The 26,137-nt window shown below is 34.2% G+C and overlaps 1 protein-coding gene across 3 annotated transcripts in view; it reads right to left on the bottom strand.

The window, feature by feature from the left end:
• LOC148238332 (uncharacterized) overlaps positions 1-23,912 on the bottom strand; it is a 29,362-nt gene extending 5,450 nt beyond the window's left edge. For 2 of the 3 annotated variants that reach the window (XM_088197545.1, XM_088197553.1), the window contains exons 1-20: positions 23,776-23,912; positions 10,132-11,477; positions 9,948-10,066; positions 9,751-9,877; positions 9,506-9,675; positions 8,050-9,445; positions 4,431-4,735; positions 4,223-4,356; positions 3,599-4,152; positions 3,246-3,484; positions 3,006-3,176; positions 2,749-2,946; positions 2,602-2,672; positions 2,360-2,541; positions 1,949-2,296; positions 1,782-1,880; positions 1,612-1,720; positions 1,457-1,531; positions 1,211-1,394; positions 52-744 (exon numbers count right to left, since the gene is read on the bottom strand). In XM_088197545.1, coding sequence (XP_088053671.1) covers positions 52-744; positions 1,211-1,394; positions 1,457-1,531; positions 1,612-1,720; positions 1,782-1,880; positions 1,949-2,296; positions 2,360-2,541; positions 2,602-2,672; positions 2,749-2,946; positions 3,006-3,176; positions 3,246-3,484; positions 3,599-4,152; positions 4,223-4,356; positions 4,431-4,735; positions 8,050-9,445; positions 9,506-9,675; positions 9,751-9,877; positions 9,948-10,066; positions 10,132-11,107 — 6,150 coding nt within the window. In that variant the 5' untranslated portion in view covers positions 11,108-11,477; positions 23,776-23,912. Of the gene's footprint in view, positions 1-51; positions 745-1,210; positions 1,395-1,456; positions 1,532-1,611; positions 1,721-1,781; positions 1,881-1,948; positions 2,297-2,359; positions 2,542-2,601; positions 2,673-2,748; positions 2,947-3,005; positions 3,177-3,245; positions 3,485-3,598; positions 4,153-4,222; positions 4,357-4,430; positions 4,736-8,049; positions 9,446-9,505; positions 9,878-9,947; positions 10,067-10,131; positions 11,478-23,775 lie in introns of all 3 variants that reach the window. The other variant, XM_088197536.1, reaches the window with a different exon arrangement.
• Positions 23,913-26,137: the final 2,225 nt, after the last annotated feature.

The following is a 26,137-nucleotide window of genomic DNA, read 5'->3' as shown; positions in this document are numbered from 1 at the left end:
AAAAAATAGAATAAACATCATAGATATATTAAAATAAATTAAATATATTACAGCTTGTGCGTTGACTTCTTTGATCGGTTCCGGAGGATATGGTAGTCTGCCGTGAGGAGGTGGCACAGGCGGAGCCACTTCTTGATGCGAGCTCACCGTTGATGTCGTCAGATTCGAGCTGCTCTTGGTCGAATTGGAACTGTGCACGCTGCGTCTCTTAGAATCAGGAGAGCAGTCTTTATTTTGTACTTGGCCAGTGATAGGAAGAGGCGAAAGTCTCGCATTGCTCAACGAAGCCGAGCACGCTTTAGTTTCGGCAGTTGAGCCGCTTGTATTGGTGCCGATTTCGGGTTGTAGAGATGCTTGATGCGGTGGAGCCGCTCCCCACCGTTCTAATAATCGACACACGTGAAGATGTCCGGCTCTCAGTGCCACTTTAGCAGGAGTGCGACCGCAATGATCGGAATGTTTCGGATTGGCGCCGTGCTGCAGCAACCATAGAACGCACTCTTCGTGGCCTTCTTGGGAAGCGATTCCCAGCGGAGTAGCTCCTTGGTCGCATTGAGCGTTTGGATCGGCGCCTTTCGATAGCAGCAGCCTGACGACGGCCGCTTGACCTCGCCAGCTCGCCGAGTGTAACGGTGTGCGTCTTTCTGCATCCTTCGCATCTATGCACGATCCTCCAATCGTGAGTAGTAAATTGACCATTTCGTAGTGACCCTGCCATGCAGACACATGCAAAGGTGTTCGACCCTAAAATTTAAAAATGCATCTAATTAACCCTTTGAGTAGTGAGTTAATTTTACGTATTTTTCCGAAATTATTTGTTGTTAATTTTAAAAAAATCGGTGATTCTCAACGTTTTATTAATTTGATTTTTTATAAATGTTTAAATAATTAATTTAAACACTTTCGATAATTCATTTTCATATTTTTTGGCTATTGTGAATTTTTTTATATCAATTCAGAGACTCAAGTTTTTATAAAATTAACATAAAATATTTTTATGTTTATTTAATTGATACTCTTCTATAAGTCATTTACATTAAATCAAATTAAAAAATATTATAAATACAGTAGACCCCCGAATAACACTCCCCCTATTAGCACTATCCCCCGAAAAAATCTGCAATCATACCGTTACAGTGAAAGATCGATCACTGTACATGTATGGCGATATCGCTAAGAGTTAAAGGTGGAAAACAATTATAATACATACCTCGCTATCTCTGGTTTCGACGTTAGCTCCAGCCTTTTGTACGAGATATTGAGCCATCGATTCTCTGTTATCTAAAGCGAGGATATATAGAGTGCTGCGTTGATCGGCATCAATGGCGTCCACGTCAGATCCTCGCTCGACTAAAGTACGAACTGCTTCAAAATGACCTTCCAGAGCGGCCACTCTGTAAAAAAAACATATTTATGAGGCATTCAAAATTATTTAAAAACACAATTAGATACTAACCTCAAAGCTGTTTTACCGTCATGCGCATGTTGATCAACAGGAGCAGCCCATTCATCGACCAAATATTCTAATAATCTAAAATATCAAGTCGTTAAATACATGATTTAAATTTTTTGATTTAAAATATACGAAGCCGCCACTGATTGATATATTACCTGCAATGTCCCTCTTGAGCGGCCAACATCAGCGGTCCTTTACCATCGTTATCAGGCTCGTCGACTTTAGCACCGGCTTCCAAAAGAACTTCGCATACATCCATATGACCTAACCACAGAACAAATAAGTATCAAAACGCAAATATAGTACAATATTTTAAAACATTTACCTTCAAAAGCAGCGTAATGAAGAGGCGTCCATCCAGCGTTATCACGGTGATGTTCGTCTAATCCTCTATCGACCAATTGTCGAACAACTTCAACGTTACCTATAAATACGCATTTTATATTCGATTCATTTCAAAGTTTCAAACCCAAGATCTAGTTGAGCATATACCTTGAGCAGCAGCTACGCTGAGCACAGTCCTTCCGTCTTGATCGATCGTATCAACGCAACAACCCCAAAACAATAACGCTCTGACGGCCGAAGCGTGACCAGCAGCTGCCGCAGCCCATAAAGGAGTACGTCCCGCCTTATCGGACACTTCAGGATCGGCTTCGGCTTCTAATAGTAATTCTATAACCTCCTTATGGCCCTCAAAAGCAGCCACTAAAAGAGGAGTCATGCCGTCTTTATCGGGACGCGCCGGAGCAGCTCCTCTCTCCAACAATAATTGAACACAGCCTCCTCGACTAGCGCCACCGCCAGCAGAACATAACGCGGCCACAGCTAAAGCAGTTCTCCCTAAACGATCATTAAAAAAAGTCAGATAGATTTACAACGTTAACTTAAAATAAATAATCTAACCATCAGAATCGGCATGATCTATGTCGGCTCCATGATCCAATAAGTGATTGACAATTTCGGTGTGACCCATATAAGCGGCGGCTATCAAAGCTGTGCGTCCTTCCAAATCAGTCTTATTCACATCTGCTCCGTGGGCTAATAATAATTTAACTATTTCTTCATGTCCTGACCATGCCGCAGCTCTATAAGTAATGAATTTATTATAACTACTGAATAATAAAGAGTCAAGGCATTCAACGAACCTTAGAGCCGTTCTATGATCACTATCCACGCAATCTACTTCACATCCATGTTTGAGTAGCAAATCCACAACCTAAAAATGCAATTATATTATAGTGGTGCGGGGATGGGTTCCTCAACGTTCTACTATTTATTAATATTTCAAGTACCTCAGTATGTCCTCCCCAAGCGGCCGCTCTCAATGGCGTCCATCCTTCAGAATCAGCACGATCGGCGCGAGCGTTTTTAGACAGCAAATATGCAACGATAGATCTCTTACCTCCCCTGGCGGCTAGCTGCAAACCAGTTTGACCAGCACGGTCCATCAGCTCCAACAACTCAACGGAACCACCGATTGATTCGTGAGCCTAAAATATATCAACAATCAATAAACCGGTTATATTGATAAAAACAAAAATAAACATACCTCATAAGCTGTCTTCAATAATTGCAAATCTCCGTTTTGTGCGAGATGATGAATAGGAGCACGTCCTGTAATAATATCTACTTCGAATAAAGCAATAGCTTCTTCTTGTAAACAAGCTGCTTCTTCAGCGGCCTCGTCTGCTTCCAGCATCAATAAATGCTCGAGGGATATCTATAAATAATTAAAATTATATATTTACGACAATTTAAAATATGTATATCAGATTAAAATTATTATTACCTGACTAGCTCTTATATCGTATGAAGTATCGCCTTCGGTTTTATCCACCTCGGTATCGTCAGCCCTGTTCAAAGACTGCTCTTCTATAATTGAAGCGTTTTGCGGCCATATTTCAACTTGAGCGCCCATTTCTAAGAGAGCTTTTAACACTTTGGTGTCCCTCGGCAGAGTGGGACAATAGAAGCTGGTCAAAAACTCCGGAATTTCCTGGACGATGCCCGCTGAGTTGGAATTGATACCTGTTTAAAAAAACTCAAAGTTCAAACGCTACCACAATATCCTGTTTCACAACCGCAAATGCGTCGTGGGTAATTATTTTAATTATCTACAGATAGTTTTAAGGAAAATAGTACCTAAAGAATGAGTGGAATTGGGTCTCGGCATATTGTTATCGAGTAGACCGGACGAGGAAGACTTTTTAAATCCCACGTCCATTAACATTTGATTATTGGACAGTGCCAAGCTTCCTAATTCACGACCGATTTCGTCCACTTGTCGTCTCAGAGACGTTTCAATCCTACATCCGGAATCGAGGATCCATAATAGGACAATCGTATGAAAATCTAAGCCGTTGGAATCGTCTGCGGATTCGGATTTAAAATTAGAAAGAGTGGGAGACGATAGTGATTTTTCGCCAGCGTGTTCGTTGGATTGATCGACGTTTGATTTGGAATCTCTGATTGAGTTGTGGTGTTGTTCTAAGCGAGTCATGTGTAAGACGAGACTGTGAATCTCCGCCGGAGTCAGTCGCGGTGCTCTCAAAGTATAATACATGGCAAGAGCAGCGTGTCCGGAAATCGCATTGCACAAGAATCTCCTAGTGCAATGTTTAACATCCAATAACCATTCAGAGAACGAGTGGTGAAATATTGATAAAACTCCCGAAGATGTATCCAAAGTAAGAATCCTTTAAAAATACAACGCATTATTAAAAAACAATCTATGTTATAATTAAATATATATATTAACATTAATACCTTTTAAGTAAATGCAGTCTTTTATTAAAATCTTCTCTCGTTATAGAATAATTCGTAGTCAACAAGCATTTATATAACATATCGACATCCACACCACACTTGGCAGCTAACAGGATATTTAGCAGAGGCTGAATCTATAAATATATAATTCAACGATTAAGATCACCATAAGATTAATAGTCACTATTCAAGTATTTAAAATACACACTTTACTGAACTTTCGGCCATGGAATAGTCTTTGACATAGCCACAGATATAATCCGTTAAGTGTTCCAGGAATCTCTCTGATCTCACGAAGAGCCACAGATCCATCGGCTAAACCGTCTAAAACTCTTTCCAAATACAAGAAGCACCCGTTAGACTTGATCCTTAGATGATCTAAAGCTTGAGCTGCATCCCGCGATACGTGCTGTCTTAATCTAGGTTCTCCGTCCAGTCGTGCTAATATGTACCTCTGCACATCCAGAGTGACGTGATTTTTACGCAAATCGTCCAAAGAAATCTTGCGAAAACCTAGAAATAGATGTAATTTTATAAGCACTTGTGAATTTTTATGTCAATGCAACTTTTCCCCAGAAATAAAATCTAGGCGAGTACTTAACCCTTTGAGTAATAAGTTAATTTATACACATTTGTTATTTGTTATAATAGTATACACCTTGGGAGTGAATTATTTTTATGTATATTTCCATAATTATTTTATATTGCATTTATAGTAAATTATAAAAAACTTAAATTATATTAAACACTTTCATTAATTCATCTTACATATTTTTTATATATTATTTGGTTACTGTATATTATTTTTATATCAATTCAGAGGCTCTCAATATTTTTTGTAAAATTAATATAAATTATTTTTTGGTTCTATATTAATATATTTCGAACTCATTTATAAAAATAATTTACATTAAATTAAATTAAAAAAATATTATATATTTTTTTTAATTATTTTTTCTTCAGTTATCTATGTCTATCTGGGGTACCGCAAATTAGCGAAAGATTGACCACCATACATGTATGGTGATACCGCTCGAAGGGTTAAGAGGAAATCATTTTTAATAAAATTATTAACGGGCTTTCCAAAATCACAAAATTTTCGTTACATTGTCTTGATAACTTCAAAAACGAGCAATAAAAGCAGCAGTCAATGTAAAAGCTGATGAAATCATCAAAACAGAATTGTTCAGTTGAGCCCTAAAATTATCTGAGTCCAAGTGAATTAACATATCACAGTTGGTAGGCCTATTATGCTGCTAAAGTATTTATATTCAACAAAATTGTGCAATAGAACTAATTGGTTGTAGAGGCACATTTAAAAAATCCATATAAGAAGGTCACAAAAATTAGGAAGACTTTGAAATATAAAAATGTGGAGTTTTTTTTATGATTTTTATTTTTTTTTAGATTAAATTTAGACCATCGTGGCCTAAGAGGTTACCCCAATGCGCCACGATGGTCGAAATTTTAATTTATTTTATAAAACAATTGATCTATTTACTTTTTTCTCTAGGATTTTTTTTATAGTTGAAATTTTACTGAGCTTTCTGGTGCGATTTATATTTTTTAGCCATTCGGTACTCATTTCAAAGGTCACACGATATCCATATATAAAAATGTGTGTAAGTATTTAATTTTTTAAATATCGAAATCTAGAATTTTATAAAAAAGGTTTTATAATTTTTAATTTTTGAAACAAGATCAGACTGACTGACGAATTAAAATTATTTTTGATAGAAATCCGATGAAACTGCTGTACATTCAACTCTTTTTTTACACGATTTTGAAATAACACGGTCCAAAAAAAATAATAAATACATATCTAACACGATTCCCAAATTATATTTCTTTTTAATTTCGCACTTTATTGCGTCCCAATGATTGAATAAACGGTATCGCATTGCATAATTAAAAGTAATGAAGATTCATTAAGAAAATCACTAATTTCTGGATCAAAAATTAGTATAGTCGAACTGTTATCTTAAGAAGATGGAAAAACTTTTACTATTGTATTATTTTTCCTTAATTAAAATACGTACATATGTATAATATTTTAAGAAAACTATTTTTAGAATTTATTTATTTGCTTTTTATTATTACCTATTTTTACACGCTTTTCTATACTACAAAGTTGTTATTTTTTCAAATAACACGGTTTTTTAAATTTAAGGCCCATACGCACTGTCGGCTAGCCGTCCGCGACTAGGGACCGCCGGCTCAAAAACGCAGGTAGCTAGGCTAGGCGGCTAAGCCGAGCGACTCGAGGTCGGGTAGTACATTCGCGAAGAAATTGCAATAATAATTTTAAAGAGAAAAAAATATTATTTTATTTTCAATATAATATTGAATTTCCCTGTATGAAACGCTTTTTGTTTCCCAAATGCAATTATAAATGTATCTGTATTATGTTAATAAAATTAATTTAAATTGAGAAGCAAGAAATAATATAAAATAATTATACATATTAATTTCACAATATTTTTTTTTCGTTATCAATATTCATACAAAATTATTGTAAACGATTCGGGATTCAATTTCTACGATGAACGTTTCTGTGTCGAAGCCATTTTTTGTGAATGATGTATAAGTCGCCTCGAAAGTCGCTCCTTGTGCGAATGCACTCATCTAAACCCATGCTTTTATAGGTTGCCGCGACAGGCAAGTCGCCTGTGCATCACCTCTGCGCAGGATCGCGCCTGACGCTCCGGCGACTCGGCGCCTGCGTGCGTATGTACCCATTTAAAACCATATAAAGTAGTCGCCGGCGGCTAGCCGACAGTGCGTATGGGCCCTTAGAGAACCAATCTTCGATTTTTCTATGTATTCTATCACTTTTTTTACATGTTTTTTTTGTGGAACGTACCCACCGTGTAAAAAAAGAGTTGGGTGTATTTCAAAACGTTTATATCCCATAAAAGAAGATTTTTTAAAAAATTAAAAAAATATTTATTTCAATTTTTCTATATGATTTTAACGGCAACAAATTAAAGGTCAGAATATGAATTCAGAATAAATATCAAATGGTCAGAATAAACATATAGGACAATCAGAATTAAAATATAGAACGATCATGTGAATTAAATTACTTATTTTAGAAATATCTTATAAAATATCTCGCTCGTACTTAAACTGTAGATCAGGTTAGGTACGAGCGAGCGGTAGCGAATGAGCATTGGTCAGAACATTGATCATCCCATGAATAAATCTCAATGAACCTGCAATGAATCTATTAAATTGTATGTAGGACGCAAAAGTATTATAACATATAATTTTAAATCGTGCTTTTCAATGTGATAAATGTAGAATAGCATTCAAAAAGAAATCTCATTGCTCATGACATATAAAAATTCATAGCTTTGAATATCACATAAGTAGAAAAACATTTAAAGCTAAACACTATCTTCCATATCATGTGTTAAGTCATAAAGATATTATAGTGCCTTAGAATGTAATAAATGTGGAAAAGTATTTTAAAAAAAATCTAATCTTTTATGCCATTTGATAACTCATACTGATGTTTGTGACTAGGATTGTAAAATATGTGGAAAAAAATTCAATTTGAACCATGACAGCCAAAGGATTTCGAGCTGCCATTTTAAGAAGATTTTAAAAATAAAAAATAAATAATTTTTAGTATATCTATCAAAATATAGCAAATAACTAATATTTTTGTTTTAAGTGTATTTGCCTTTCCCATGACAATATATAAAACACAAAGACAGTCGCTAAATGAGAGATGAATGCTTCTCTCACGGTAAATCTTATGTCGCAGTCATTAAATCGCCATTCATATACAGATAAAAGTGAGTATCAAGTAAAAATCATACCTGTGAACATCTTTGTGAGGCATTTCGATTGCTTTCTTGCAGTACAAACTAAGAGCAACCACTGCGGGAAGAGATGGTGATGATTTGCTAATAATTCCGCAATCGTTTTAGAGCTATTTGCATTCCTAATGCCGAAGGTGCTAGATTCTGAACCGCTCTTATCTCTTTCTTTAGTTAAAGTAGACGATCCGGTCGATCCCATCAAAGGACTCTCATCAATCGAATCGACCAATAAAAAGAGACATTGCTTCGGTGGATCAATCTCCAACAACGGGAACAATAAAGCTTTTTTGAAACAGTCGTCAGGATTTTTTTCAAGATTGTGTGGTAATAAAGCTTGTTGAATTTCAGGCTCGGACAGCAGTTTTTCATAATAAAAGTTAGCTATCAGCGTTCTTGGACTCACGGGTAAGCTAGGAATCGGCGGTGGAACGTCATCGTTAATAGAATCTCCGACTTTTGAAGGACTAGCGTCGGCATGCTTGTCTTGGGTGATTTTCAAAAAATCGTCGCTAAACGCTAACGCTTTCAACTGCTCGGCGCTCGGTCCAAAATCCAAGTTATTCAATAACTTATCTTCTTTCAAATCGAGGTAATCTCCAGGTCTTCCCATTTTCGGGCTCAACTTTTTAGGACAACTCGGAGGCTTAAGCACATTCTGATATTCGGGCAATTCGTTCAAATCTGGCTTGAATTCTTTGATTTCGTGCTTCAATTCGATCTTCTTCTCTTCGTTGATACTAGCGGCGCTCAACTTCCGTTCGTTATTCACTCTGGAAGGTTCTTTGTTATCAGAATTATCACTGGCGGAACTCCTCTGGCCGTCACGCAAAGATCTATTCGACAGTTTAGATGGAGAATTTTCAGCAGAGCTCAATCCGCTCACGTTCGGATATTTAAAACTAGCGACTGGAATTCTTGAAACTTTGCCGATGTTGCTACCGCCTGGACTCAACGGTAATTTAAGATCATTCAGATCGCCATTTTTAAGATCGGGAGAACCGGTGATTCTCGTCTTCCAAACTTTCGGTTCTGATAAATCGCATTTATTATCTATCTTAGAATCGGATACTTCTTTATCGTGATGTTTTGCCGGTAGTTCTGGACATTCTACGTTGAAATCAGATTTCGATTGATTAGAAGTCTTCGAATCGGTCGATAAACTCTTCTGTAAAACCGCCGACTTCTTGTCAGTAATGGGAGGTTCGGATGCCTGTCTGTAAAGTCTTGATGATTTTACGTCTTTAGAATTCTGCGTCACGTTTCTCAGGAACAAATTTTCATGATTCTCATACAATCTATGCTCACGATCGTCGGTGCTTCCGAAGTTTGGTAAGAATGGATTTGTATTGATAGGTCTCGGAGGTTGCTTTTGCAACCGATCTTCTAGTAGAGGCTGAAATATATTAAATAAAATTAATACTTATATTTTTAAAAGAAAGAAATAGTGCATTACCTTTTCCTTATCAGTATCGATCAAAAGATCGTTATATTGATCACTCTCGTGTATTCTTTCCATAGTTCTGCGTGGATGATAAGCACTAAAATCTACAAAAGGAGTTTTCTCTTCTAAAATATCTATCTCTTCTAATAAGGGAGCAGAAGGAACTACTGCTGTGCCGTTTTCTACATTTAAAAAAACATGAATGGAGTGAAAATTAAGTTTAAATTTATGAGCGCAAGTAGTAAAATATTAAATACCGCATGTTTTTCCATTGGGTGTAGTGATTTTATTCAATGATTGTCGATGCTGCGTAGCATGATTGAGGATTTGCATTACGATAGTTCGAATAAATTCTCCCATGGTAAGACTATTTTCGTTTTGACCCTAAAAAATACATAAATATATTAGTAGAATAGATAATAAATAAGTATAGGACTTCAGAGACGATATTTACTTGTAGGAAATGTCTCGCTAGCAATCTTCTTTGCAGAGATCTCTGCTGTCTGGCTGCAGGGCCTTGGCCGGGTTGAGAGAGCTCTCGGCAGAGAGCAGTCTTTCCGCTACCGGAATCACCTACGATTATCCAACGTTAGCATAAAATCAAATCTTTACTTCATCGTAAAAAATGAAGAACAAACCCAAAATTAGAGCTCCACAAGTTTTGCTGATTGGCCTCTGTTCCAAGCAATGAGCGATCTTTTGAAAAGCCCATTCTCGACAGTAAAACTTTCGCTTCTCGCTAATAGTCGTTGATGCGCTGCTGTCACCTTTCGCAACCTTATGGGAAGACGTCGATCTTTTAACGGAATGCACCCTGTTGCTGCTGTCCGGCACCAATATCTCCGTCTGAAGGTGATAGCCTCTAATGCCGCCTTCGTTTTCATAAATAGCATCTCTTCCGGCCGACGAATCTTTCGTGTTCTCTCGATTCGAATTCCTATTCAAGATATGCTCCCGGCTTCTCAAAATATCTCGACCAGAATATTCCTTTAAATCCCGTGAATTTTCTCGACATGGAATGAACAAATCTTTATTGGTGTCGCGAGTCGATTCGTGTATGACTTCTCGACAGGAAGATAATTGATTGAAACTGTTGATGAAGTCCCTTGAGTTTTCTTTAGGCATTGAATCTCTCAATCTGCTATTGCTATCGGTTGGTGTTTTATCATTTAGACCGTGATTCCGAGAAGCGGCCGCTTCGTTCAAAGAAAGCGATCTGAGATTAATGCGATGTTCGGCTTGTCGTACGTGAGATGCTATCTGTCTTTCTCTTCTGCCGGCGTTCATCCGAGAGCCGCTCTCCACACGTCCTCCGGAACCAGTCTCTCTGGCACTCCTTCTCGCCGATTCCCTGGCAAACTTCTCCACTCTCGAATAAGCTTCCGGGTTTTGATTGACATTGAATTGACCAAAGTTTCCGCCGTGATTGTGGTTGAGCGGATCGAATCCTGGATCGAATATGCCCGGTTGAGGCGTTCTAGGATCATATCGCAAGCTTGAAAATAACCTCGATGACTGATTAGCCGTTTGGAGACTGGGCGAGGTTTGTTTGTAGCCACGCTGCTGCTGACTCTTCGGCAGCACTTGACTGTAGATCGGCACCGGGTTGGACATTTTACTTTGTTTACTTCGTACTTTTTTTTTTTAAAATAACAATATCACAATACACAACATAGATATAAATAATCACAAATTATACTCGTTTCGATTTATATTAGGCCAAAGATAATACTATTATTAATTTATTACTTTTCATCAATATTTATACGTTTCCGTCGATAGGCCCTTCAATTTATTATCTCGTAAGTTTTTTCTATTACACACAATTAATACAGTTGCTTCGTTATCCTATTGGCATTGTTTGAGGAATTTGATGATCTCGTTGTGGCCGATCCGCGGTTCGTTTCTTAAGTCCGTTCATTTGATCGGCCACTCTTTCCCCATCGTTTTTAAGACTAGGCCGGCGACTCTGGAGACTATGGGCCTAGAATCAACAACAAAAAAACGAAATTAAAAGATTAAATCTAGCTATCGCGCGTAAAATCCAATTCAACGAGGGCATCGCCACATAAATCGCGCGTGGGCGCGCAAGGAACGCGAAGAAGTCGCCCATTGGAGAGAGAAATTCTGATAATCTCGTACAAAAAGGGTCAACCCAGACGCGACATCTTGAAAACAGACTCACATAATTATGTAAGAGTAAAGAAACGACAACCAGACGCGCGAAATATTTATATTTTAAACAGTTTATTTGATTTTATTACAATCCACCCGCCCTGCTGAACCAAGAACTGATAGACACTATCGAAACGGCGGAAACCGCGGACGCTGATCCGTGCCAGGGGTTTTCAATTAATAAAAAATAATTTTATGTTTGAGAACATCTGATTCATTCAAAATGCACAATACGGCATTGCAGCTACAGCATCAAAGTTTACTACAAATGCGGTCGATGTTACCTTATCTAATCATATTGTAACGAAATGCAAAAAAAGAGTGGAGAATAAGAAAACCTAAGAATTTTTATTATCAAATAAGCAAATTTGTCACTAAATAAAAAAAATTGATCCATGAAATTTAATTACATATTTCCACACTTCGTATGTGGAAAATAAGAATATTCATTTCGCGCGTTTATGGTTAAGAGCGAGAAACGAGGACGAAACTGTTTTTGTATTGCAATATTTTTTTATAAATGTTACATTTTTATTATAAGGTTTTGTATTTACTAACTAAATGTTTAGCTTCCCAAATAAACAAAGTCACTTTTTAAATTAGTTTACGGTAGTATATACATTTAAAAAATGTCTTTAAAAATGCATGTGATTCACGCAATTAAAATTCCAGTTGAAAAAATTACGGCCGATTCAGAACCGGACTATTTATTAGATAGACGAAATTTGTTTTACATATATATTACATTCAAACAGTTTAAGAAAATGGCGAACGCGTTGACTCTGGCGCAATTTGTTTTGATACGCGCACTGATTTAAGAACGCGATACATTCATACATCTCTCAATATATTTAATAAATTATTAACATATGTATATTTATTGAATATTTTTTATGTTTATAACTTTAAACAAGCTCGTTAAATTTCAGATCATTCTTGGCGTAGCATGCGATCCTATTACATTCTACAATACGTCGTCGTTTTTACGTACATATTATTATTCGATTTTTAAAATATCTAATAGTAAAAAATAACTAAATTAATTAAAGAAAATGTGTTATGCATACCACCTAATTAAATTATAACAAGTAACGTGTAGTGCATTTAGTAAAATAAATCGGGTTCTTTTATAAAAGTCATTACTTTTACATGTTTTTTTATTATTTAATATTGAGTTAACTTATGAGTATTATAATAGTACAGTAGACCCCCAATAGCACGGTAAATTGAGGGCGTGTTATTAGGGAAGATATTTCACCACACGCGCCTGATTCGTATATACGTATTGCAAAACATTGTGTTAGTATTTTCTAGTCAAACTACACGCATTCAAACAGCACGTTCCCAACTTATCGTGTTATTGGGGGTCTATTGTATTATTTTTTTACTTGAACAATTTTGGCGATAAATTTTCAGTAAGTTTTTTATACATTTAATCAGAGCTATCCCACTTAAATTGCAGTATGTTTTTATAAAATTTGTATTTTGAGCTTTTAATCAAAGTTAGTTCGATATAATACGCAGTAAGAGATACTATACCTTTTGGATTTCTAAATATATGTACGATACAAAATAGATTCAAGATTCGTTAATATTAGTTAGTCTATCATATATTGCTTCACAAATAATACTACTTTAAAATAAAAGAAAGAATATCAATTTACGTTCCTAATGTGAGGAAAACCATGTCTTATGCTCAATATTATAATTGACTTGGAACAATTTTCAGAACGATCTACCGTTTTTAAATCGTTAATCGGCGACACAACACAAAATATCACTCCCGACCGTGGCTAGAATTCGATATCCTAAAGAGTGATTTGGAACCAAAATTTTGAAATTTGTATCTTTATATGTAGCAGTTTTTATCTGGGTCAGAAAAGGATCGTCACAGAAGCATATGAATTTGAGAACTCGTTATTCAAAATGAATTCAATTCGAACAATTATTCGAGCGTTTGTGTGTAACTGTGTAATTTTGAGGTCTATAAAATGTTGCTAGAGAACAAACTGACAAGAGTTAGTTGGAACACGTGGAATATTTTTTTAAATTTATCTGCTTCATACTGTGTGCTTCGAATGACTTTGGTGGTTTTGGAAGTAAAACATTTTGATATGAATTGAAAACTTATCTTTCTAAATAAAAATGTTACATATTATAATAAGATGATATTTGACTTGACTTTATTTTAAAAAAATCAGTGTTTAAGTGGTCAAGTAGACTCCTACTCTAAATAATAAATGGTGATAACAGGTTGTCGAAATGAACGAAATCACAACACCGCAGAACAAAAAAAAAAACGATTTTAAAATGTCAACAGGCCGAAAGGCGAGATTTCATCAATTTCGTAACTTTGAGGAAAAGTGTTTCCAAACTGAATAATTTTATCGAAGAAGCGCATAATATGTGTGATTGTAATAGACTAGACGAAATAAACTCTGCGTCAACCATGAATCTATCCTTTCACAAAACATAATATCAATTGTTGAATCACTGCTCATTTCGACTACATGTTTTCCCCCAGACTGTCATTCTTCAGTCACTCTGTTGATGACATTGCACATGAACCGCGAATGACTCACATGGCGGGGTCAAAAAATGCGATAATTTTTAATTGTGAGCGTAAAAAATAGAAACTAACAAAGCTCACTGTCCGAGATATCTAAAAGCGAACTCAAATCGATCATTATGTACGCTAATGTGCGCGAAGGAAACGCGAAGAAGAAAAAAGGCAACACTTTCAGCCACCGAGGCCAAAAGGTGATATCATCGTCGAAAAGAAAAAGAGCGGCCACACAAGTGCAAAATCGTTTCAGGGCCGCGGCGCGCGGTTTGACAGCACCTGGAGGCGCAAGCGCGTAATTTATTCAGACAGCGGCGGAGAACCATTTTTGGAAGGTGACGCTTTGAATGGAAACTATTTCGACGTACATTAAGTTAGAGATGACATTTCTACACATTATTTGCATGAGAACCAGTGACTCAATAAAATATGCTAAATCACTGTTTCCCAAGGATTTAAGGTGCAAAAATTAAATATAGGGTATAAAGAAAATATATTTTTGTACTGATTTTTACAAGTATCAATGCCATTTGTTACCATCGGCTCAATTTAGGGAAGAAAAATGAGTTAATTTAGCCGCGCAGTGTGAAATTTTAGTGTTTTATGATCGTTAATTTTATTCATAACTTAAGTGACACAATACAAAAAAAATCTATAGTACTGTCAAACCGCGACTAGAGTTAATAGCAATTATTATATATGGGAGACAATATATTATCGAAAACATTTCTAATGCGACTCTGAATATAACTTGGGTTAAAATAGTGCACACGTGTTTATTACGTTTTTTATGATGTACTTTTTCGTCTTCCAAGTTCAAAGCTACAGCACTAAGTACATGTTTATCTATGCGTGTATGAGCTGTATATTCTGAACTGCGCAAAAGACACCCCTACTGGTCTGTACTCTTTAGTAATTTTAGGGTTAATTATGTCGGATGGTGACACTTATTTAGTCAGTTGGGTGCCTGAAGTTCTGTTTGATGTACATTTATTGCACACAAATATAAAATGTAAGCCGATATACTAAAGTATAAAATCAGCTGAGATGTGTTAGTGAGAGTCATGTGTATTATAATGGTCCTTAGACAAAAAGGAAAGAAGGGCAATTTAAAACCAATAGCGTTATTGTTTAGCTGTTCATTGGTGAAAGTGTAACTTCCAGGTGGCAATTTGTGGGCGAACATTAAACAATAAAAAATGATACAATGAGTTTTAACGTTGTGGTAATTAATAATTCATGACTTTTGTTTAGCTAAACTAATAATATTTTAGCGTTCTTGATATTGTTAAGCCTCCACAGTTTTTCCGTGTTTTTGTATAGTTCTTTAACGCTTCAGTAAAAACAAATAAAATGCCAATTGAATAAGTATTATATTTTACGGCTTAGATCGCCAAATATAAAAATAAAACACCTACCAAACTTCGTTGTGCACCTAAAACCCTAAACAACGCGTTGTATGTTAAAAATGAGAGATTTAATTGAGATATTTTTATTACCTTTTTTTGTGATAATATTGAAAATTAAAAAAAGAGAATAGAACACGTGTAAGGCAACAAATTAATATTTTTCTAAAAAAGTAGTACCAAAAAGTATTAAAAGCCATAGTAAAATATAATATAGCAAACTATGATGAAACCTACAAGAGAAGAAGACATATTTAAGACTTAAAACGCGCAAAAGTTTGCGAAAAAAAGTTTTTTTAATCTTCCGTTACAACCGTAAGCCCAATGCGTTACAACGGGGTAAAATCAGTACCAAAATAGTAAGTAAATTAGTATTCAAAGCGAATTTAACATATTATTTTACTCACTTTGTCTCACTTATTTGAGGCAGTCCAAGTAAAAGTTATAAAAAATATTCTGTGTAACAAATTGGGTAAAAAAATATTTAAATAAAATATCAAGCTATATATAAAATAACAAAAAGTATCAAAATATCTTCAAGGAAATCTTTGCGACCAGCTTATTCATTCATGAAAACAGCAGTTTTATTGTGTATTTATATACATTATATGTTACCGGCAGTGTGAATTTCGAAAATGCATACTTTAACTAGACAATGTATGCACTGTTAAATCACTTTAGTTACAGTACATACAACATTTATGAATAAGGTAAATAGTTATTGTATGCTCAGTTTTCAAAATTAAATAAATATATATATTTAGTAGGTGTTTTAAACCATTTATGTAAAGTAAATATGGTTGTCAATTTATATAATTTTATTTTTAAGTAGATTTGTTGCAGAATTATTCATGGGGTGTTCATTGTTCTGACTAACGCTCGCTCATACCCAACCTATTCAACGCAATTGTGTCAAACACGCCCGTCTGTCAAATCTTTGTAGATGATATAACTTGTTACATCGTCAACGAACAAGATCTTATATACGATTGATATACGAGCGTGTTTGAGACAACCAACCTAATCGCGAGCGACTAATCGTAGCCAATAAAAACAAAATTAGCATTAGTCAGAACAGTGAACACCCCATGAATAACTCTGCAAGGAATTTACTTAATAGGAAGATTATATAAATTGGCAACAAGATTTAACTTACATAAATGTTTTAAAATACGTATTAAATAACTAACTAACAGTAACTAGTTTCATTGTTCATATATTTTTGGAAGTGATTTAACAGTGCATACATTGGCTAGTTAATGTATGCATTTTGCCTGTAACATATATAAATATAAAATCTGGACCCTAAAGTGTAATAGATAAAATATTATAACAGCTGACTTCTTAAATTTATGGCACTAAGTAATATTGAAAATGTTCAATGGTTAGTTTTTTTGGGTGCATATAGTTTGCACCATTGACTAAAATATTTGTGTTCATTTCAATTACAAAACAAAAGAAATATTATAATTAATTTTTTTTATCAAATATTTGCCCAAAAAGTTGAGCGATCAATAAACGCGTGCTCGCAAGCTGCGGTACCTCACGATAGTGAGAGACTAGTATTATATATAAAAAATACTCAAAAAATTTGCACCGAGCGGTAAATACTTGTTTTTTTAAGCCCATGAGTAAGTGGGAAGTATTTAAATGTATATTCCGATATTTTCTAAACTTTGTGTTGGTTATTTAACATTCAGCCGCATAGATTTTTTCGTAAATATCGATTAGACCGCAATCTTCAAGAGTTTGGTAATCCTCATCTCTATATACATAATATATTGCGAAGAGACGTCCTTAAAGCAGGTATATTAAACCCGAGAGGTCTCCGTGCTGTCGAATATTTGGCTCATAGCGCGATAAAATTTGCCTACCTTGATCTATATTATGTCTACGGCCATATAGCGGTTAAATATTAGAATATAAAAAATGTAATCATGTGGTGTATATAAAATGAGTCAACAATATCTCAAGATAGCAATCGTTATCGACATATTTATGTATATCGACTCCAAAATGGATTTCGATTTATAATAATACATTGCACAATAGTAGATAAGAGTCAAAATTATCGTTTTAATTTATGTTAATATTAGTTTATAAAAAATACTTTGTGTGTCATTTTTTAAAGCTTTCCTTGATTTAAATAATCTAGCTACAAGATTGAACGAAAGTTAAACTTGAGCTGTCTTCTATCGTAAACCATCTTCAAAAAGCTTGTTTCGCATTTCGATGATAGCATCACGATTGGATCGCTGAGGAAATTGATATGTGCGAAATTACATCCGCAACGAGCGTATCGATTCAAACAAAGTATACAATACGTATGCGAACAATATGGCGTAAGAAAAAATCTTGGTTCGAATCCAAAGAAGGCAACCGAACACATTTTTTATTGAGCTCATTTATTTTTAAATTCAGGAATTATTATCAGCATTAAACATGTAATAAATAACAAGATCTTATATTGTGATCGTAAGAATATTTTCCAGACTCGCTCGAAAATGTAACATAAAAAATAATATGTATTGAAATTTTGCAATTAAAAATTATCACAACATGTATATTAATTAAATACACAATGAATAAAAGTTTAAGATTTAGAAGAAAATTATTATAAAATGACTAAACATTCAGTAGAAAAATACTATTGAAAAAAAGATTGAGCTAGAGCACGCTCGGGATAAGGATTCCGGTTTGTTATTGTGTGCGTGAACTGTGTGGCTCAAAACAATTTCGCTCAGAATATTTAATTTTTTTATTTTAAAAGAAAATATATGTTTATTTAACATACATAGATCTGAGCTAAGCTGGAAATTTCAACAGACAATTAAAAATATATTATATAATCGAAGAAACCAGACATTGATGTCATTAATTAAATATTTGCAAAATTCAAAATCTTTCACTAGTCAAAAAAATAATGAAGTCTTTAGCTATTCTTCAAAAGCAAAAAGATATAAAATGGAGAAAGAAATTATTCGCAGATTGTTTAATGGCTCGACGACTCTATTAAATCATTAGAATCCATTGAATAAATTAAAAAAATATAATTGGCGCATCGATAAGAATAATAACTTTTTTAAGCCTTACAGAGAATAGTGTAAAAAAACCAACAACGTACGGATTAATGGAAAAATAATTAAAATATTTTAATCCACGGGTAAGAGAACGAATAACTTACAGTGTATATTTGAAGCCTTGATATCAATTAACCCAGATATGCCTAAGAAATTTTGTTCTCTTAAAATTTCATTTATAAATAAAAAACAGTGGCATGAGTTTAGTGACCTACCCATGGGACAGTGGTCATATCTAGGTTAAACCAATATCAACACAAAATTATTTAAAATAAATCACTAGAGAAGATCGAACTTCTGTGCCACACTGCACTTTAATGACGAATACCAGCGTTGACGAATCAGCGAATGTCCTTAAAAGAGAAAGCGAGACAACGAAGTACACGCTACATCGCTTCTCTCTCTCATATACATGTACACGCACACAATAACAAACCGGCATCCTTATCCCGAACGTACTCTACAAGCTTCATAAATAACACACTCTACAAAACTCTAGTCAGCATTTCCCCCTTTTCCGAATTAATTTTGGCCACGTTTATTCCGGCTTTTAGCGGAGAAATACCAGCATTTTTATTTTCAAACGATTTGATCTGTTGAATTTAGTTTTTAACCCTTCAGATGTGGGGTGCGGATAAATCCAAATCATTGTGTACGGTTCTCAAGTGCGAAGTTCGGATTTATCCCGTTTATCTCTCGGGTACGACATGCAGATATACATGAATACTATTTAGTAAACTTTTCAAAACGATCGCAATTGAATGTTTAACTCAATTTTTAATGTATATATGACTCATTGAGCATTCAAAAGGTTAGGTTTAAGCGACCACGTGTTATTTTTTTTAATATAAACTTATAAATGAAGCGCTTTCTTATAAAAAATATTAGGTATAGTTTGCCAGGCGCGTACGTTGAGATACATTCCCTCTCGCTTGCTCGCGTGTTAAGTGACGTGTGAATGAGAGGTAAGGGTGTGCGTTACATGCGTTTCGCACGCGCACCTCTTCTCACTCACTCTCGGCACTTAACACGCAAGCGAGCGAAATGAAATGTATTTCACCGTACGCGCCTGATATTTACGCGATGATACGAATTGGTTAACTTATACAGTAACATAAAAAAGAATAATAAATTATCCGGCAGTATACCAATTTAGAAAAGGAAAAGGGAAATAAAAAAAAATATAAAAATATAACACAATTAAATAAACCTAACCCTGTATACCTGAAACTAATGAGATTGCAATGGGTTTAACTGAATCAAAGCAATATGTGCATGGGCATTTTATGTTTTTATTTAAATTTAAGTCTCGCGAGATACTTTTATAGTATTTTTCAGTTTGATATTAATAATATTATTTAATGGTAGGGATTAAATACCTGTTGGGGATGTATTATAGGTATTATAAATTATTTTTATGACTTTAGATTACTTGAAGTTTATTAAAATTACTATTATTCGCGTAAGTTAAAACAGGTCTAATTAATTGTCTATGGATTCGGATTCTATTTTTTTATTTTAAGCGCGCTTTTTCTATTAAATATTGATTTTAGAGCCACAATGGCACTAAGCCCTTTTTACCAGAGTTCAGTTAAATGTTATTGAATTTAAGCTTAGAGTCCAGGTGTATACCCAGGTAATTAACGCTCGCTCTCCATTCAATGCTATGCCCTTGTTCACTTTTAATGGGTGCAGGCAAGGGTTGTCTACGTTTGGTGAATATTATAACTTCTGTTTTGTCTTGATTCATTTTAATTCTCGATTTCACAAAATATTTTTTTAACTTTTGAAGTTTAACTGCAATAGGTTTAAGACCATGATAACTAGTAAGGATTGCAGTGTCGTCAGCGTATATTGTTAGTTTAGTATATTTTTAAATTGGAATATTATTAGTATATACAACGAAGAGAAATGGAACAAGTTACTTCCCTGAGATACAACAGCTGGTATTTTACGCGGTATCGAAAATGTATTATTTAGTGAAACAGCATAGCTTCGATTCTTCGGGTAAGACCGTAAAGTGTGGATAATATAATAGGGAGTTCCGTATTTTAAAAGTTGATACATTAATCCGTCATGTCATACTGTATCAAAAGCCTTTTCTATATCTTGTAATAAAAGACCAGAACTTTTTTTCATATTAAAATCGGCAGATATATGCTATGTTATTATATTAAGTTAATGCGTAATCGAATGATGTTCGTGGAAACTGAATTGTTCACGAATGGGTTTACTATTATGAGATTCCTTTAATCGAGATAATATATTTTTTTTTTAAATAATTTATTAAATGAAATCAGTAAATTGATCGGGCGATAGTGAATCGGTATGTTATCTGCTTTGCCGTTTTCCAGATAATTAGTAAATATCCAAAAGATAAGCATGAATTAAATATGTTATTTAAGTACTTAAAGCAAACAAAAGGAAGGTTTTTAATTAATATATTCTCTAATTTATCTATTCCTGGTGTCTTTCTATTTTATTAATCGTTTAACAATACTAAGCATTTCTGGTATGGATTTTTTTATCGATTTGAGATCTACTAATATCTTTAATTGCCCGGTCTACTTTAATTTGCGTTTTTTGGTCAATGTAATTTTGCGTAAATTGATGAGATGTAGAAAAATCCTCAGCTAAAATCTCAACCTTCTGAATTGTGTTAGTTCCTGGTTTTTTAATGTGGTATATTTGGTAGTATAGTTTTTATCTAATTGAAGTAAATCGAATATGATCTCAGAGTTTTCATCAACATAACATTTTAGTGTAAAGAACGCAGAGATAACCTGATAATAGGGATTGCAACACTATTATTACCAAAAACGGACTCCTGGTATTTAAATCGGTTTTTAAATACCCAAATACCGGTATGTCAGTATCTAAAACAAAAGCAAAATCGAAATGTATTAATTTTTTATGTGTCAAAATTTCTTTTGCTGGTGGAAGAAAAAAATACCTTTTTTGGCTGTTTTTTATTATTTTTGTATTACCGGTATCTAATATGAAATATAAAAATACTGGTATATATTTGTCTGGTATTTCAAGCAATACCTGACGATGCAATACATCCACGAGATCAGTTACCTTGTCAATAAAAACAGTGTCATGCGATTAGAAGGTCGGTGAATTTAGAAAATGTACATTCGTATCAGTGTCGTGCAATCTGTTAAAAACCGACAAGGATCAATTTGCTCCAGAGCAATTGTAACGTGAATGCTTGATATTAAAATAACAGAACTTCCAAGTCTGAATTATGGATTCTGTGTCGAGACAACTCGAGAAGTTTCAGATTTTTCGCTGTCTGTCTCGAGTTCTTCAAAAAAGAATTAAAAAAAAAAAAAAAATATGCGCCTCGTTGGTTTATCAATAAAAACTATTTTTCAAGTTGTTTTAAAAGTATGTATGTATATTATAAAATATGATTTGTAGAAAGTTCGGATATCGAAGTAATCGAGTAGGAAGAAAGTACTGATTGTATTGTCATAATGTCGAAAAGAAGAATTGAATAAAACCAACAAAATATTTCAACAGAGATCTTGGAATCAACTAGAACTCAACAAGAAGTATACTATCTTTTATATTTTTTAAATTTTATTTTGCCCTGAATATGTACACATGTTTTTCCACAAATAATACTTCTTCAAATAATTATTCAACAAAAAAAATGTACACCATTCTTTTCTAGGATTGAAATGAAAAATAGGTACAGTATCAAAATCACCCAGAATCAACTCGTCTCGGAGAGTTTTTATTGACGATGGATTAAAAATTTGCATAAACGACGGAGACTATTTGAAAAAAAATAGTCACTAATTTATTTGCGTATTCATTAACGCAACCAGTAATAGAACACGAGCAGTACCTCAGAGAAGTAAAAAATGAAAGATTTCTGATTTATTCGATACATATAATTTAGATTATTGATTTAAAATATCCCGTTTTAGCCTACTAGAAAATCTTTACCGAGTGCCAAGGGTTAATGAAATAAGTGACACATTGCGCATATGACTAGATAAATATTATAATCATTAATACACAACGTGATATATATATAATATTTATATTTTAATTAATGTGTCATGATGGCCATAATACAAAAAAATTGTAATTAATATTTGATATGCATGCATGCACATACATATAAATATATGCTATACATCAGGCCTGTCAAACTCGATCACTGGTATGGCCAAAAATATAAGATTTAAGTAAAATATCTGAAGCATCCGTAAATGAAAAGATTAGATATCTATACATCAAGTTAAACATATATTCGTATACACACACTGTTATAAACATATTACATGAATAAAAACGATGGTGGTGCACACCTAAGATAGATGAGCAGCATTACATATTTTTCTAGTGACTCTTTAGATATTATCAACATATTATTGACACCAAAGTTATTCATTGATTAATCGCTACGCCGAGAATGTCATTAAATGGTTAAAAATATATGTTTAATTATAATTGTTCTTATCGGAAGAGTCAGAGATACAAATATGGATCGATTAATTTAATTACGAGTTGAATTGATGATTTTTTAAACGTTAGAAGTGTGCGAATTGGCTGTCGATAATATTCCAGACACGTGTCCAATATTATCTATGGAGAGGTTACGAAAAGTAAAATTGATTAAATGTAATTAAAAAATAAATAGGAGCTGTCATCTGGCAGCTTTCGAACGGTTGTTTTCAATAATAATTTTAAACTGAAAAAGCACATTACATTCTGGAAGACGCGTTAAAAAAAAGGATTACCGGCGTCTGGTTTTCGATGATGAGTCACGCGAACGCGAGTCCCTTCGACCTTACGCAAATCGAATCGATAATAAAATCGTAGGCGAGACGACATTCCGACCGATAAAACGATGAAAACAATCAACATCGGCAGGCGGCGAACGGAGGCGAAAACGCTTCGGAGTCCGCCCTCGCCCCTCGCCCCTCGCTCGCGAAAAACACGAGGGGTGTCAAAGGGCTGCTTTTAAAAAGGGTGTTATTAAAAAGATGGGCGCGAGACGGTGTTTTTGCGCAATGATCAAAATTTAGATACACTCACGGAGGTCGTAGTCGAGATTGCGTCCCGACTCGAGTCAGACTGCCCCCCGGCCGCGAGGAACGACCAGGGCGGCGCTCGTCGGGGGGCCGCCCCGCCGCTAATCACGCTCGCCCAGCGCCGTCCGCGAACGTGCTGTCGAAGAATAACGCTCGCGAATCTGCGAGGTGCTTCTCGTTCAATTTCAATTTATAATCTCTTGCAAATTATACCCAGCTATTTTATCAAAATTACATTTTTTAAATTTCAAAAATAACGTTTTTATTTATTTAGAGATGATCAACAAACGTGTTGCTAGGATCCCGTTCGATGATATTTATTAACTCATCGTATTTGGAACATTTATAGCGCTCGTTCTTATAACGTTAATACAGTGCAGATTATTATTGTAAAACATATAGAAATGCCAAAATAAATATTTTTAAACAGTGGGGGGCGATTTATTTGAGTAGTCAGACGTAGTCTCAATTATTTATTTAAATTCATGTACAAGCCATAACAGTTTTACGGTAATGCACCATGCATAGTGATCAATTTTTTTATGTTGGAATGCCTGAGGCATGAACAAAAAAAATTAATTTTCGGGACGATGTTAAATTCGGGACGAAAACTCAAATCCGAAAACTCAAGTCTCGCACAATCCAGGACGTCTGGTCAGTTACTTTACATTCGTGACTAAACCAAATGGGAGTACCTGGATGAGAAAGTGAGAACAGAACAATACTCGATGTGGATTTGATTGGGAAGTTGAACAACATGCTTCTGATTGCATGCAGTACATCAACAAGAATCGGGAACGCAAGCGCTGGTTTTTAGGTTGCACACAAAAATTAGGATATTATAAAGTCTCCTTATTGTGAATATTCTTTACAAGCTGCTTAAATAAATGCTTCCAGCAAAATTAAAGATTGGATCCTAACATAACTAGTGATAATTTTGTGGAAAATAAAAATGGGTACCTTTTAGATTCGTGTTACAAATTTATCAAATTGTATGTAATTAATTATTTACAAGTGTTGCGCATTAATTTGTAATTTTAAATATTCATACGTATATTAAATGAAGTATTTACTATAAATATGCAGTAATTAAGCAAATAAAAAGAGTCGCAAAAAGCACCAAATCAGAGTGTCACTAATCAGTCGTTAGAACTATATATAGTTGTATTATTGTCGGAGAACTCGTTTGAAATCTTCACTGTTCCTGCTCATAATCTGCGCCCATTGGAGTCTCGAAGCAAAACCATCCTCAGTAAAAAATATTTTTAGGTTATCGACAAAAATAATTTAGCATATCGAATAACTTTATCGATATTGTTATTAAACAGAGTAAACATTACCAGGCCGAGTTAAAACATTAAAAAGTTCTAGATATGTCAAAGTATTCAAACGACTCTTATTAGACATAAACATATTGACGACGATTTTCAATTTTGTTAAGTCATTTATATAAATCTAAGGCATGACAAATTTTATTAAATGCTTTAATAAAATCAGTGTAGATGAAATTAACTTGATTGCCTTTATCGAGATTTTTCGTCACAAAATTGGAAAAACAAGAGATATGCCTTGCTACTGATTTTAATACATTATAACCATGCTGTTAATTAATTAAGTATTCTTCGATATGCTTTGAAGCATACTTATGAAGTATGATTTTAAATACTTTGTCTAGTGCTGATACAATTGACATCAGGCTGTAATTTTTTATCATTGATTTATTTTCTTTATTTACGTATAGGAGTAACTTTTACATTAGTTTATACATCTTTGTTGATCTTAAAGCTGCATACGATTTAATAAATATAGATAGATATGAGGAAACTACTATGAGAAATGTTGAATGCCAAGTTAAAGCGCTTTCAAAATAAGAAAATTCTCTACACACGTACAACAGTAACAGACAGGGAGATATTATGCCGTATACACTATTTAATAATATCACTGAAAAGCCACAAGAGACGACAAACTGAACATAACCGGCAGTATATAAAATAAATCGGTGCAAGTCTTTGCTGATGACATCAACACGGTAGCGAGAATATAACAGTCATCAGTTAAGAAAGTAATTTTCTGTCAGTATAAATAATGTTTTTTCATTCTTTTTTTCTTTAACATTTACGGATTACTGGATTAACGCATTTATTTAAATATAAAATCAGACTGTTAGATTAGAAATTATTGTTTTAATAGGCATTATATTCGTTACAAATACAAATTAAAATGAACATAAACATGATATTTTTCACATTGATTACTTTTGTGATTCAAGGCCACAATCAAACAGCGCGTTATGAATAAATTCTTAGTTTTTGAAGTACGCAAATATATTTAGAGGTTTTATTTAAAATAGCTATTTGATTGCC

The sequence above is a fragment of the Plectrocnemia conspersa genome, unplaced genomic scaffold, assembly GCF_051122295.1.
Source record: "Plectrocnemia conspersa isolate PC_06_02 unplaced genomic scaffold, ASM5112229v1 ptg000001l, whole genome shotgun sequence".
NCBI classification, from domain to species: Eukaryota; Metazoa; Arthropoda; class Insecta; order Trichoptera; family Polycentropodidae; genus Plectrocnemia; species Plectrocnemia conspersa.
The sequence above is the reverse complement of the archived record's forward strand: the minus strand, read 5'-3'. Positions and strand labels throughout refer to the sequence as shown.